Here is a 16199-nt window from a genome sequence, read left to right on the forward strand (position 1 = left end):
TATATAAGTCAACTCATGGTCACTCCAAGAATTATGATATTTTTAGCAGAACATAGTTCTTGATGAAGAAATGTTCCTATTCAAAAATTAACCATGTTCTTTGCAGAATGAATGATGACAGGACACCGACATTGAAAAAATCTTGACCTCGCCACTTCAAGGTTACAGAAATGTTTCCTTTAAGTCATTTCCCATTGTTTCTTCTTTTTCCCCAGATGATAAGGCCTTCTCTTCACCTTACCAAGTCTCTATGGGTGTTGACAGGATATTCTATTTTGAAAATCATTGCTATTGAAGCTGACCCTCTCCTCACCTAATGCTGACACAGATGCACACTTTTCAAAAGATATGGGAGCTCCACATCTTCCCCTTTCCTCTTTCTCATCCAATGGAACTTGGATCAATTATAAGATGCCCAATGATTGCCCAGCTGTAGTCATCATTCCTGCTGCATCTCTGAGTTCTCACTGAGTTATGACAACAATCACAAGAATTTAAAATGTGGTAGATTAACAATAACACTGCTCAAAATAATATAAACAAGGGATACTTGGCATAACACTCAAAGTCCTAACACATAAACATATGCAGTACTTTGAGTAACGTATAATGTAGTACAAGACTTTTTTGAACCACATATTTGCAAAAAACTTTGCAAGTCTCCACGCTCTAATGAGCAGTCAATGTAATGTGCAGTCAATGAGTCAACTGGTGTGAAACCTCAGTTCTGCAGCACCATGTACTCCATCTGTGCAGTATGAGAAGAATCAAGTTTCAGATGTAACAACATGGACAATACTAACTCACAAGAGTTTTTTAACAGGAATTGAACTGGCAGCTATGAGCACTGACCCTGAATGTGGGATATGATCATTCAAATCAGGAGCAGGAGTAGGCCATTTGGCCCCTCGAGCCTGCTCCATCATTCAATAAGATCATGGCTGATCTGATCTGATTGTGGCTAATTTCCTTCCTATCCCCTATACCCTTGAAGTCACTTGTCAATCAAAAATCTAACTCAGCCTTAAAAATATTCAATGACCCTGCCTCCATTGCTCTCTGGGGACGAGACTTCCACAGACTCCCAACCCTCTGAGAGAAAAAAAATTCTCCTCATCTCCATCTTAAGTGACACCTGAAGAATGTAATAGTTGTGAGAGAGGACCTCTTAACTGTAAGGGGAAGACTTAAAATGTGATATCCCAAAGAATGTGATATAATGCACTAACATAAGGGAGGCAGTTGAGAGAAACAACAAAGAATGTGTGATACTCAGAGAATATCTAATAGCTGAGAAAGACAGAGGCCATTAATATGTGACACGAACACTGTAGTGAGATAGCTGAGAGAAAAGTTGAAACCAAACAACTGATATCGCACAAATTGCAAGACAGTTGAGAGTTAGAGGCCCTGATAATGTGATACACCACAGGCAGAGCCTAACTACACTTATTTTTCCAGAACTACTTTATCCAATTCAGGGTCACAGGGAGTCAGAGCTTATCCTGACAGGCAATGGGCATTAGGCAGGGTACACCCAAGATGGGACACCAGCCCATCACAGGGCACAATTTCAAACACACTAAGGGGCAATTTAACTGTTGCCAATCCACCTAACCAGTATGTCTTTGGAGAGTGGGAGGAAACCAGAGCACCCAGCAGAAATCCATGCAGACAAAGGGAGAAGCTGCAAACTCCACATAGACAGACACCCGAGGTCAGAATTGAACCTGGGTTGCTGAAGCTGTGAGGCAGCAGCGCTAACCACTGCACCACCATGCCACCCTAAGACAAGCTACAATTGAGATAAATAACCAGCTAATCTGCTATGATGGTTTTGATTGAGGGACATACTTGGCCAGGACACTAGGACACTCACCTGCTCTTCAAATAGTGCATCAAGATCTTTTACATTTACCTGAACAAGCCAACAGGGCTCCAGTTTAATATCTCATTGACAAGGTGGAAATAATAAACTACTTGAATCTAATCTGATAGGGATTTGAAGTCAGTGGATTCTCACTATTTGAAGTCAGACAGTATATCTTAAAGGGAAGTTGCATTTTGGCAGGAACGGGTGCTGAACTGTAGTAAGGAGCCCACTATTTCCCCTACTCAAAGTATGTAGCTTCAGCACCCCTATACCGTGGTCAGTCAAAATTTATGTATAGTGCCAGCTTTTGTTAGGCAAATCCTGCATCAGTATAACAGAATATAACAGAAATTAACTGTAGGTCTTACCTGGACACCTGGAACACCAGGCTTTCCTTCAGGGCCAGGCGGACCACTTTTACCCTATAAAGATAATACATAGGTAACGAAGGCAGTATCTTATAGAATGACAGTCTTCATCAATGTTTTTTCCCATGAGTCATCTAGTCTTATCCCACTCTCTGCATGGCCCCTATGCCTTGAAACATTCATTTTATTTTCAAGCAACTATCACCCTTAAACTCTGATCCAATAATAGTTGAATTATTTATTTTAGCCAGCCACTGAAACAATAAATCTCTTCTAATTATCCATTAATTATCTCTGATTATATTAAATCAGTCTTCTCATCATTGCATTAGGTAGAGCAATAAGTCTCTCTATTGTACAGTAAACCTTCATGATCTTGAAGATCTCTTTCAAATCAGTGCTCACTCAGATTATTACTCTTGATGTGGCATTTTGTTTTGGTCAGATACGTGTCTGACACACATGGGACTCTGGTCCCATGAATTATAGAATGCACACAGAAGAAAGCTATTTGTCCCATGGCAACTGTGCGGTGATAGCTCTGTGCTCCAGTCCTTTATAAATTATTATAGTCTGTCTCAGTATCTACTCCAGGAAAAACATTCTATGTTCTAATAACCCTTTAGGCTCCCTGCACCCCAGTCTAAATGTTGAGGGCAAGCCCACCTCTGCCTGGCCAGCTCACCCTGCTTCACCCCCATAATTAAAAACAATCAGGTAGATTTTGACAGTGTACGGAGGTGAAGCATGGATGACAACAAATCAACAGCCCATTTTTGTGACTTTTACTTTGGTTGACTTCAATAGAAACAAGGATCAGAAGAGATGTCAATGGGCTTTTGATTCATTATCGGTCATTTTACACAATTAAACGGCCAACATCCAACTAAATCAGTACTTACCCTCCCAAGGCCTAGTATATCACCCTCACCTACTGGAGTTATGCCATATTGCCAGGATAACTCGAGAGGGAAATTGGGCTAGTGACTAAGAACAGTACATACTTAGAGTTTCTTTTTGTCTGATATGAGCCCAGAAATTACTGAGAAGAATGATGGGTTAGGAAAAAATATTGGGAGAATGCGTTCTGGTTTATTTAAAGAGTTGGCTGTTTTCAGCCTGGTGGGCTGAAATGTGAACTATATTTCTCATGCAACATGCCAAGCCAGTGAAATGGGAAGAGCGTTAATCCAGCTAATCTGAATTGTGAAGCAGTTAAGCATCTGAAATAGCACTGGAAGACCACTGATTTTGGTCAGCACAATCCCAGTAGATTTTGGGTGTCACAGTGTGAGGAAAACTGCTTTTATAAATATGCAAGGAGATGGAAGCTCTTTTGCAAAGACTTAAGGAAAGGAGGCACTCAATGTAAGGGACTGAAACACATAGAAAAGAGTTTTGAGTCAGCACTCTCATGTCCAATGTATTGGTTAACTTCAATTAGAACCAGCCATAAAGAGGTTTCAAGGCTTTAGACAGAAGGTAATGTCCCCCCCAATGATCTGAACTCTCCCTGACATGCATGTATTTTACCTGATTGCCTCTTAAACCAGGAGGACCCTGAGGTCCTGGAGGTCCTTGTTCACCCTAAAAATATAAAGAGCGATCCATAATAAAACAGATACAAGCAGAAAAGTACAGTGATAGAATAAATATGAACTTGTTACTACATTTGCACTTGGGATCCAAGTGGCCCAGTATCTGGGTTTAAAGGTGAACTTGATGTTTTTTGCATTAGATTTCATTGCCATTGCCTGGTGCCTTACATCCTCCACCAACACTAGTTCTCCACACCACTTACATGGCTATACCATGTCAGCTTGGCTCAATCCATTGCAGTCCTGACTCTGTACCAGAAAATTGATTTGAGCCCCAAACACTGACTTGAACTCATAATATTTGCTCCCACTCTTGAGAAGCGTTGAGCTAGTGCTGTATTGTTGGGGATGCTGTTTTTCAGATGAAATGTTCTCCCACAACCCATTCCACTCGCAATCCAGCCTACTGGTTTTATCCAGGGCCTTATCCACATGCAGAATATGGAATTGATCTCATCTGTTGTTGAGAGCAAGGATGAGATGTTGCACAGCAGGATACTGAGCTCCTGGTCATCCTACTAAAGATGTAATGATGTCTCAAATTTTTAAAAAAAAGAGCTTTAGATATTTACATTTATGTTTTTAAAAAAGATCACATCAACTCAATTGGGAGCAGAAGTCGATAAGTTTTACCCCTCTGATTTTTGGGATGTTATTGCCCCATTTTTGGTCAGCAGAGCCAGTGAAAAATTTCCTCTTGATATTCCGGGTAAAGTATTACAGTGGTTATACTGGGTCATTAACAGGGCTGCACTAATAATCCAGAGAATCTGAGTTCAAATCTCATTGTGACAGAGTGAGAACTTTAATTCAGGCACAGATTTTCGCTCCCGAGTTGGGTGTGCAGAGATGGGAGAATTCCTGGCTCTGCGAACCTGATCTTTAAAAAATGGCTGCCCGAACTTCTGATTTTCAGTCCAAGGGCTGCTGGCTAGTGTAGGACTTAGGGTGACCCTGGAAGAAGTGAGGGGTTCGAAGCAGGCCTGGCATGAGGTTGGGTGACTCGGGCACAGATAAAAAGCAGACCTTCGGGAAGGCCAATTTGAGAGTTGGGTCATCAGTGGTGAAATCCCTGTGCATCGGAGGAGACGTTGCCTTGTCAGGTGAGCGTCAAAGCTGTAAGTGTTGTCCAACTGTTAGCTGACCCTGGACAGATGGCTCATCATGGGTTTTCCCTATGGGAGAATTGTCATTGTTGCTGCCTAATCAAAGTGTACTCTACTGAACCACTGAAAACATGGAGTGGATTCTCAATACACAGCCATGGAGATGGCATTGACACCTGGGGGCGGTGTCAAGGTCCACTTCAAAAAAGGGACTAATGAAAGGAAGATATTAAAAATATAAAGTGCTGGACTTCAATCAAATGTAATTCTGTCAAGGCAATGGGGAATTGTGAGCTCGCTTGGATATACACCCAACAGACACTCAAACCCCCTGTGGAGGGTGAAATAATCCCATCTCCAGCTGGTTTCTACTATCCTGAGTGTGTCAAAAGTTTCTGAGATAAAACATCAAGATGTGATTACTTTTTCTACAATGACTAAAGAAGGCATGGAAATTGAATCCCTTTGGAATACACATCTACAGCATGGTTTTAAGAACTGGTTTTGCCAAGCCAGAGTCAGAGTGAAAAAGTCACTGTAAGAGTCTGGAAAAACTGCTAATGGGAGCAGTAAGGACACTCACTCTCTCTCTCAAGTTAAGCAAAGCACTTGGTCTAAAAACATTCACAGAGATAGTGTATTTCCATTGGGAAAAATCCTCAGGAGAAACTCTTCAATTTCTGGAAAAGACGGCTTACAGATTAAAAAAGGAAATTGTCTCCAGCAAGTGCAACTACATGGACTTCAATTCAAGTTGGGAATTCTAAAGGAACCAGCTAACTTAAAACAGCTGCAATACTTAACAATCTATGCCTTAACAATTCACTGCATAGGTAGTAAAAAATAAATTTGGATTTGAAAAAGGCATCCACGGGGAAAATAATTTTAAAAACCTTTGTTGTGACCACCTAAGGGGGCTGAATAAAGGGGAGCCAGTTCACTCCTTCTCACCTGGTACTATCAAAATACACACAGGATACATGTGAATATGCACCATGATGCACAGGCACAGTGAAGAGCAATATCCTTCCATGCACCATACATCAGTTCATGTTGTCCTTGCAGACCAAAAGGGCAAAGAACACCACAGAGATGGTGTGGACTGCAGCTGGGACAGCCTTTTATTTAATTTATCCTTTCATGAGATATGCCCTTGAACTGAATGGCTTGTGAGACCATTTCAGAAGGTAGTTAAGAGTGAACCACATTCCTGTAGGTCTGGAGTCAAGGCCAGACCAAGTGAGGATGACAGATTTTCTTCCCTAAAGGCCATCAGTGAACCAGGTGGGTTTTTAATGGCAATTGATAGTTTCATGGTTACCACTACTGAGGCTAGCTTTCAAATCCAGATTTATTAATTGAATACAAGTTCCATCAGCTGCCATGTTGATCCCATGTTCTCAGAGCATTTGCCTGGGTCTCTGAATTACTAGTCTAGTGACATTGCCACTATGCCACTGTCTCCCCCCACCTCCCAGCCTTTTTGAAATTCTTTTTTCAAGGGTTATGGGTGTCAATGGCTAGGGAGGATTTATTGCCCATTCTTAATTGCCGTTGAGAAGATGGTGGTGAGCTGCCTTCTTGACCCGCTGTAGTCCATATGGTGTAGGTATACCCACAGTGCTGTTAGGGAGGGAGTTCCATGATTTTGACCCAGTGACAGTGAAGGAACAGTGATATATTTCCAAGTCAGGATGGTGTGTGGCTTGGAGGGGAACTTGCATGTGGCCATGTTCCAATGCATCTGCTGCCCTTGTTCTTCTAGGTGGCAGAGGTTGTGAGTTTGGAAGATGCTGTCAAAGGAGCCTTGGTGAGTTACTGCAGTGCATCTTGTAGATGGTACACACAGCTGATACTGTGCATTGGTGATAGAGGGAGTGAATGTTTGTGGATGTGGTGCCAATCAAGTGGATTGCTTTGCCCTGGATGGTGTCAAACTTCTTGAGTGTTGTTGGAGCTGCACTCATCCAGGCAAGTGGGGAGTATTCCATTACACTCCTGACTTGTGCCTTGTAGACGTAGACAGGCTTTGGGGAGTCAGAAGGTGAGTTCTCACCACAGAATTCCTAGCCTCTGACCTGCTCTTGTAACCACAGTACTTATAAGGCTAGTCCAGTGCAGTTTCTGGTAAATGGTAACCCCCAGGATGTCAATAGTGGGGGATTCAGCGATGATAATGCCATTGAACATCAAGAGGAGATGGTTGATTTCTCTCTTGTTGGAGATGGTCATTGTCTGGCTCTTGTGCGGCACAAATGTTACTTGCCACTTATTGGCCCAAGCCTGAATATTGGCTTTCTGCGTGTGGGCGTGAACAGCTTCAGTATCTGAGGAGTCACGAATAGTGCTAACATTGTGAATCATCAGCAAACATCTCCACTTCTGACCTTATGATGTAGGGAAGGTCATTGATGAAGCAGCTGAAGATGGTTGGGCCTAGGACACTGCCCTGAGGAACTCCTGCAGTGATGTCCTTGGACTGAGATTGACCTCTAACAACACAGCCATCTTTCTTTGTGCTATGTATGATTCCAACCAGAAGAGTTTTTGCCCTGATTCCCATTGGCTCCAGTTTTGCTAGGGCTTCTTGATGCCACACTCAGTCAAATGCTGCCTTGCTGCAAGAGCAGTCACTCTCACCTCACCTCTTGAGTTCAGCTCTTTTGTCCATGTTTGGACTAAGGCTGTAATAAGATTAGGTGCCTAGAGGCCCTGGCAGAACGCAAACTGCGTTTCAGTGAGCAGGTTATTGCTGAGCAAGTGCCACTTGATAGCACTGTCAATGACATCTTCCATCACTTTGCTGGTGATCGATATTAGACTGATGGTGGGGTGATTGGTCGGGTGGGCAAAACATTCCTGGACAGTTTCCACATTGCAAGGTAGATGTCAGTGTTGTAGCTGCACTGGGGAACAGCTTGGCTAAGAGTACAGCTAGTTCTGGAGCATAAGTCTTCAGTATTATTGCTGGAATGTTGTCAGGGCCCCATAGCCTTTGCAGTATCCACTGCCTTCAGCCATTTCTTGATATCACGTCAAGTGAATTGAATTGGCTGCAGAATGGTTTGTGATGCTGAGGGCCTCAGGAGGAGGCTGGGGTGGATCAGCCGCTTGGCATTTCTGGCAGAAGATTATTGCAAATGTTTCAGCCTTGTCTTTTGCACTGATGTGCTGGGCTCTCCCATCATTGAGGATGGGGATATCTGTGGAGCCTCCTCCTCCTTTTAGTTGTTTAATTTCCCACAAGTATTCACGACTGGATGTGGCAGGACTGCAGAGCTTAGACCTGAACTGTTGGTTGTTGGATTGCTTAGCTCTGTATAGAATCACAGAATTGTTACAGTGCAGAAGGAGGCCATTCGGCCCATCGAGTCTGCACTGGCTCTCTGAAAGGCCATTCTACATAGTCCCACTCCGCTGCCTTATCCCCGTAACCTTGTACATTCTTTCTTTTCAGGTAGCCATCCAATTCCCTTTTGAATACCTCAATCATACTTGCCTCCACCGCTCTCTCAGGAAGTTCATTCCAGACTCCAACAGCCCTCCGGGTGAAAAAAAAATTCCTGACATCACTTTTCCTCCTTTTGCCAATTATTTTGAATCTATGCCCTTTTGTTCTTGCTTCTCCCTTGAGTGGGAACAGTTTCTCACTATTTACCCTGTCTATACCCCTCAGGGTCTTGAATACCTCTATCAAGTCTCCACTCAGCCTTGTTTTCTCCAAGGACAACAATCCCAATCTCTCCAATATAACCTCATAGCTACAGTTCTTTATCCCTAGAATCATTCTTGTGAATCTCCTCTGTACTCTCTCCAATGCCTTCACATTCTTCCACAAGCATGGTGCCCAGAATTGGATGCAATACTCCAGATGAGTCCTAACTAGTGTCTTATACAAGTTCAACATGACCTCCTTACTTGTACTCAATGCCCCTATTAATAAAGCCTAAAATACTATATGCTTTATTAACTTTCTCTCAACATGCCTTGCCATCTTTAATGACTTATGTACATATACACCGAGGTGCCTCTGTTCCTGCACCTCCTTTAGAGTTTCTCCCTTTATTTTATACTGTCTCTCCATTTTCTTCCTGCCAAAATGAATCACTTCATGCTTTATTTGTCACTTGCCTGCCCAATCCACCAACATGTCTATGCCCTTTTGAAGTTCAAGACTATCGTCATCACAGTTGACAATGTTTCCAATCTTCGTATCATCTGCAAGTTTTGAAATCATGCCCTGAACACCACAGTCTAGGTCATTAATATGCATCAGGAAGAGCAAAGGTCCCAACTCTGACCCCTGGGAAACTCCAATACAAATCTTCCTCCAATCTGAAAAAACATCCATTAACCACTACTCTTTGTTTCCTGTCACTCTGCCAATTTCTCATCCAAGTGCCTATTCTCCTTTCTTATCCATGAACTAGATTTTTGCTCACAATTCTGTTGTGTGGTACTGTACCAAATGCCTTTTGAAAATCCATATAGACCACATCAACAGCATTTTCCTTAACAACCTTCTCCGTTACCTCCTCAAAATACTCCAACAAGTTAATTAAACATGATTTTCCCTTAATGTATCCATGCTGGTGTTCCTTAATTATTCTACACTTGTCTAAGTGACTATTGATTTTGATTATTGATGCATGTCCATTGCATGCTGCTTTCGCTGTTTAGTATACAAGTAGTCCTATATTGTAATTTCACCAGGTTGACACCTCATTTTTAAATATGCCTGGTGCTGCTCCTGGAATGCACCCCTGCACTCTTTGTTGAACCAGGATTGATCCTCCAGCTTGATGTTAATGTTAGAGTGGGGGATATGCTGGGCCATGGGGTTACAGATTGTGGTTGACTACAATTCTGCTGCTGCTGATGGCCTACAGCACCTCATGGATGCCCAGTCTTGAGTTGCTAGATCTGTTCGAAATCTATCCTATTTAGCATTGTGGTAGTGCCACACAATACGATGGAGGATATCTTCAACGCGAAGATGGGACTTCGTCTCCACAAGGAATGTGCGATGGTCACTCCTACCAGTGCTGTTATGGACAGATGCATCTGCAACAGGTAGATTGGTGAGGACGAGGACAAGTACGTTTTTCCCTCTTGTTGGTTTCCTCACCATCTGCCGCAGGCCCAGTCTAGCAGTTTCATCCTTTAAGACTAGGCCAGCTCGGTCTGTGGTGGTGCTACCGAGCCAATCTTGGTGATAGACATTGAAGTCCCCCACCCAAAGTACATTCTGTGCCCTTGCCACCCTTAATGCTTCCTCCAAGTTGTGTTCAACATGGAGGAGTACTGATTCATCAGCTGAGGAGATGCGGTACATGGTAATCGGCAGTAAATTTCTTTGCCCATGTTTGACCTGATGTCATGAGACTTCATGAGCCTACCTCCACCTACTCAACACAGAGGGCATGAGAGCAAAGGGTGTCATGTCACCTGGAGCGCTAATGGGTTACACTTTTCACATTGTACATAACACATCTGAGCTTCTTGAATATATTTATTTACACTTGTACATGGCTTGGTGTGTGTTTTTACAGTAGAGAGCTCAAGAAGAATGTTAAATTATGAAGACCCTTCTTATCAATGAGGGCAGCATGCTGAGGTCCATCTCGACGTGCCGTCAAGAGGATCAGGGTTGTCGGCTGATTTGTGATGCTTCTTCCTTCTCTGCTGTGTCACATAAGATTCCAGAGGTCAAAAGTTCAATCACTGAGATGCTCCTTGTATCTTTCATTGTCAATCCAAACATGACCTTAAGGGAGTCTCAATGATCAGACTCCATGAAGAGATGCTGGGCAGCAGATGCATCTAAAGCATGATTGCTAGGTGCAAGGCATACATCTGCATTGCAGCGTTACACATTGACCGAGCTGTTGGCATCACAGCTCAAGAGGCCATGTATTGTCCAAGGAATATTGGTTGCCTGCTGTGCCCACTACTTAGGCTGCATTTGCATTCCAGGTGTCACAGGATGTGCTTTGTGTGGTAAGCAGAGGTATATGGAAGCCAGGAATGATGTATGTGGCACCCTCGTTAGAAACTGGACTATTAGCTGGAATGGATGGTGTGCAAGTTCTTTCAAAGAGCTGGTGCTGCAGTTATGGGCTCCTCAAGTGCAAGATGCCTTATCTGTCAAATTGCTACAACATATAATCCTATCAGCATGTATAGCGTTTGAAGTCTTAAATCACTCTCAGCATTGTGGGTATGCTTTGATTGTAGACAATTTGGTGACATGGGCTCCTCATTTACAGTTACTGATGTTCATGTGAGGGGACCAGGTGGTGAATGACTCATTACCATGTGTGTTTGCAATATGAGGCCCATGGTTATGATGGTGAAGGTTTCAGTTGTATGACTGTGGCTGAGTCCAACTTATTGATGTTTATTCTCTCCCTTATGGGGGATGGACAGTCCCTTGAGTAATTGTGGAGTCAATGTACAAGATACTTTAGGTGGAAGTATGTTACCAGGGACTGACTGATGGCAATCGTGATTTCGGAGAACCTTATGAGAATCTATCTTGCACAAAGACCCATCTGGCGATGATCCCCTTCTGCACAATGTCAACCCTGGTTACATGACCATGCCTCCCAGCTGCTCTACCATTGGCGATCTCCTCATCCTCATCCGTTATGGAATCGTCTGAATGGACAGGGCCTTCCTCCTCCTCATCTTCTTCCTCCTTAGAAGTTGGAGTTCTGCGCATTGTGTCATCATCATCGATTTGTATGTCCCTCCACTGCGCAATGTTGTGGAACATGCAGCACACCGCCACTATCCTTGATACCCTTGCTGGGGCGTACTGCAGAGCTCCACCTGAGTGATCAAAGCGCCTGAAGCTCATTTTTAAAATGCAAATGGCCTGCTCAATAGTAGTCATTGTGATGAGATGGCTGCTGTTGTAGTTGTTCCCTGCCTCCATCTGAGGGCTCCTAAAGGGGTTCATTATCCAAATTGTCCCCTAGAAGCCAACCATGGAACATAGGGGCAGGAGCAGGCCATACCGTCCCAGTTTACTTTTCTTAGGGGACAAGCCATAACCCCTGCAAAGAATGGCAGAAGTCTGGTGGCCTCCCTGCAGGTTCAACGGTGTGCCCTCCTGATTGTGCATTCTGTGGCCCACAGAAGGGCTCTTAAGTGGCAATGGCAGCTCCTGTGGCAACACTTCCCACCTTCCTGACAAACCAACAGCCGGCGCCACCACCCTCCCTCGCCATGCCTGTCTGACTGATCCTGACGTCCGCAGATTCCACCTACCTTATTGCGGCATCCATTGCTGCATCTCTTGGTCAGCTGCAGTCCCATCAATGGCCAGTGCTCTCGATGGCGCTGCTGGGACTGCTGAGTCACTGGCCCTCCAATGGGCAGCTTTTGAAGGCAGGGTCTCGTTGCTTAAAAGGAGGGGAGCCCGACAGTAGCTTATTTGCTGCCCTGATGGGCCTGAATTCTGGCCGGGGCTCTACCACACAGGTGAAGTGAAGTTGCTCCCAGCTTTCTGACCTGTTGTTGGTGCCGCCTCCGCCCCAGCAAAATCCATCTCATTCCCATTAGTGTGTGGGTACATTTTGCATTGTAAATGAGGGTAACATAAGTAGCCCCATAAATGAAGTAGCGGGTGCATAAAGATGGCCCACAGGATATGACTGATAAATGTGATACATGCACTGCAAAGGATAAATTGTTTAAAAACTATCTTAATTCCATTAAAGAATACCAAAACTCATGTTGAAAACTTACATCATTCCCATGTGACCCTGGCTGACCTGGTGGCCCAGCCATTCCTGCTTCCCCCTGTAACAAAGGAATACAAATTAATGTTAAAAGACTCCTCTGTCCATGCTTATGTTCCTTTTTCCCACACACATAGCAACAGGAGGCTGACCTAATATTTTGGCTCAGAGCTGGTCTAGGCTTATCAACTGACTACCAATGGTGAAGGTTTTTTTTTTTCTCATCACTAACTTCTAATATTCCATGAGACAAAAGTGAGATCCAAGCCACTAATATTGTAGTCAATGACAATTCAAGCAAAAACCTGTCTGAACTGCTTTTACTTGTTTGGAGTAAATGTTTGCCAAAGAATTCTTGTAGGATCTCTCTACCAACACAAGAATAGTCAAGAAGATCTTCAGTCTGCTCGAACAGAGAGATTTAAAATCCTGGAAGGGTTCGATCTGTGGGCTTATTTTAAGGCCAAACTACCATATACTGGAAATATAGGAGTACATAATTTTAAATACTTTTATCATTTTCCTTTACAGTCTTCTAAGCTTAGTCTTAGTGATCAGTTCTTTCTCTTGCTCCAATAGTAGCAGGACAGCACATTCCCATTTTGTACATAGTGGACATCAGCCTTCCCTCTGCCAAATTTCTTATCCTTACATTCCCTATGTCGAATTGCCATTTCTCCATCCACTGATCAAGCTGATATAGAGTCCTTTGAATTTATGTGCATTGAAATACATCATTGCAGACTGCTGCAAGTTATATTTTGTTTGCCAATTGGGACTTACTTCAAATCATCGTTCAAATTAAAAAGATAGAGGGGTGAAATTGGTCTGTGCCCGCACCGTGAAACAGGCTCATGGCAAAGCGGCAGCCTGTTATACAGTTTCTATTTTTCATTGACTTGCAGAACAATTCCAAGATTTTTCATTTGAGACCAAGTAAAAACAATAGCAAGATGAGGAAATGAGTCACCAAAAACACAGTTTGGACTATCGTCCTGTGAACTTCAGTGGAAAGAAGATCGAACGCAATGAAAAAATGGCAGTTGATTCAGCTGCTGGCATAGAACAATGTCACTCCCAGTGACCCCCACACTGAAACTTGTGGTAGTCCACTAGTAATTGGCTGACAATGGGATAACTGTCTCGTACCCAATGTTATCTACCAAATAACTATTTGCCAAACCATTTTAATGTGTCCCCATCTATCTATGGGTTTGGACCTTATCTAGTAGCAAACTATATAAGACAATGGCCGGAATTTTCCAGCAGCTCATGCTGGTGGAATCTTCTGGTCCTGTCGATGTGAATGGAGATTTCAATGGCTTGCCTGTCCGGCTGCAGCGAAACTTGCCGCAGGGGAGCTGGAAAATTCCAGCCAATGTCAAGTAGCTTCTTTAGGTCTAGCGAGACAATATCCACTTTCTTTTCTGGCAAGAGTAAGAATAGAAACACTGGGTGATTTTGCACACCATTGCCTGGGGACATTGAGGCCCAGTGGTCGCATATTGGCACATTTCTGTGTGTGACACAAGAAGAGCTCTCAGAAATCATGAGGCTCTTTTGCATTTCAACCTTCTGCTTGTTTAATATTTCCAGTACTTACTCTTGGGCCAATTGAGCCAGTAGCACCTTTTGGGCCTTTAAAACCCTGCATAAAAGAGATTCACAAATCAATAATTCCATCTTGAGATACATTTTGTTCCAATCTCTCCTACTTTTAAACACGGGTAATATTGAATTACGAAATATACTAACAAACCATTTCCCATGAAGCCAAGCCAAAGAATCTGGATATAACATAAACCCTCAGGGAAATGCAACCAAAAAGCATTGTTTACAACATGAGATGGTCATTTGGAGGCTTAGTTTTGTAGTTAAGGTTAATATTCCAGTAATGTTTCTCCTGATGTCTAAGTAGCTTTATTACTATAATATTGCTACTTTCAGTGCCACAAAGCACGAGCTGAAAACAACGCAGCTCAGGACCACAGGAGTTTTCCTACAGCCTGCCGTCGACTGAAAGTTTTTTTAAGAACTTCTATTTTTCCATGGTAGTCCATCTCCATGGTCAAGAGATTTTGGTCTTGACATTCCTCTCCTAAGCGCCTGAGGGTAATTCTATGAGCAAAGAAGAGGAAATGAGGATGAAGACCCAGGAAATTGGATCTCTGCCCCTTTGCCTTACCCTGGGGTTTCCAAAATCTTTTCCTAAATTGGTAGAGTATCTCAGTCTAAAATAGGCACATGCAGAGCATTGCCATCTAAATTAGGTAAGAGGGGGCATTTTTAGCCTCATCTTCCTGAAAGTTGACCGGTTAGGTGCATAGACATAGGGGTATCTAATGAACCTGGTGCAGGCCCATGTATCTGAGACTGAAGAGTCTCAGATAGATCATTAGTTAAGATGGAGAAGACCCTAAAGTAGCCCTTTTGTTTCTTTAGGGTTGGAGGCAGAACATACAAACATACGAGCTAGGAGCAGGAGTAGGCCGCTCGACCCTTCAAGGCTGCTCTGCCATTTAATAAGATCATGGCTAATGTGACTGTACCTTCCGCCTACCCCTGGTAACCCTTCACCCCCTCGTTTATCACAAATCTAACTACCTCTGCCTTGAAAATATTCAAAGACTGTGCTTCCACTGCCTTTTAAGGAAGAGGGTTCCAAAGACTCACTACCCTTTAAGAGGAGAAATTTCTTCTCATCTCTGTCTTAAATGGGTGACCGACCCCTTATTTTAAAACAATGACCCCTAGTTTTAGATTCTCCCACAAGAGGAAACATCCTTTCCACATCTACCCTATCAAGACCCCTCAGGATCTTGTATGTTTCAAGCACATCACCTTTTACTCTTCTCAACTCCAGCAGATACTAGTGTCGCCTGTCCAATCTTTCCTCATAAGACAACCTGCCCATTCCTGGTATTAGTCTAGTAAATCTTCTCTGAACTGCTTTTAATGCATTTACATCCTTCCTTAAATAAGAAGACAAATACTGTACACAGTATTTCAAATGTGGACTCACCAGTGTCCTGTGCAACTGAAGCATAACCCCCCCCTACTTTTGTAATCAAATCCCCTTGCAATAAACAATAACATCCTATTAGCTTTCCTAATTACTTGCTGCATATGCACACTAACCTTTTGTGATTTATGCACTAGGATACCCAGATCCCTCTGAACTTCAGAGCTCTGCAATTTCTCACTACTTAGATAATATGCCTCTTTTTTATTCCTCCTGCCAAAATTGATAATTTCACCTTTGCCCATGTTATATTCCATTTGCCAGATCTTTGCCCACTCAATTAACCTATCTATGTCACTTTGTAGCCTCCTTATACCCTCTTCACAACTTACTATCCTAACTATCTTTGTATCATCAAAACCTGTGAAAGGTCTTCCAGCTGTTACTTTGGACAGCAGCCAGGAGCACCACCCCACCCCAGCCAGTAGTCATTACTTGTACCACCGTCTATCAGGCCTTTAGCAACAGCTAGCTCTCCACTTCA

The 16199-nt window shown here is 43.2% G+C and overlaps 1 protein-coding gene across 1 annotated transcript in view; it reads right to left on the bottom strand.

Annotated features, from left to right (window-relative positions):
• col22a1 (collagen, type XXII, alpha 1) overlaps nt 1-16199 on the bottom strand; it is a 142611-nt gene that overhangs the window by 15091 nt on the left and 111321 nt on the right. Inside the window, exons 37-40 of the mRNA XM_078541247.1 lie at nt 14297-14341; nt 12701-12754; nt 3775-3828; nt 2242-2295 (exon numbers count right to left, since the gene is read on the bottom strand). Of these exons, the coding sequence (XP_078397373.1) occupies nt 2242-2295; nt 3775-3828; nt 12701-12754; nt 14297-14341 (207 nt within the window). The remainder of the gene's footprint in view (nt 1-2241; nt 2296-3774; nt 3829-12700; nt 12755-14296; nt 14342-16199) is intronic.

The sequence above is a fragment of the Cetorhinus maximus genome, chromosome 4, assembly GCF_964194155.1.
Source record: "Cetorhinus maximus chromosome 4, sCetMax3.hap1.1, whole genome shotgun sequence".
In the NCBI taxonomy this organism is placed as follows: domain Eukaryota; kingdom Metazoa; phylum Chordata; class Chondrichthyes; order Lamniformes; family Cetorhinidae; genus Cetorhinus; species Cetorhinus maximus.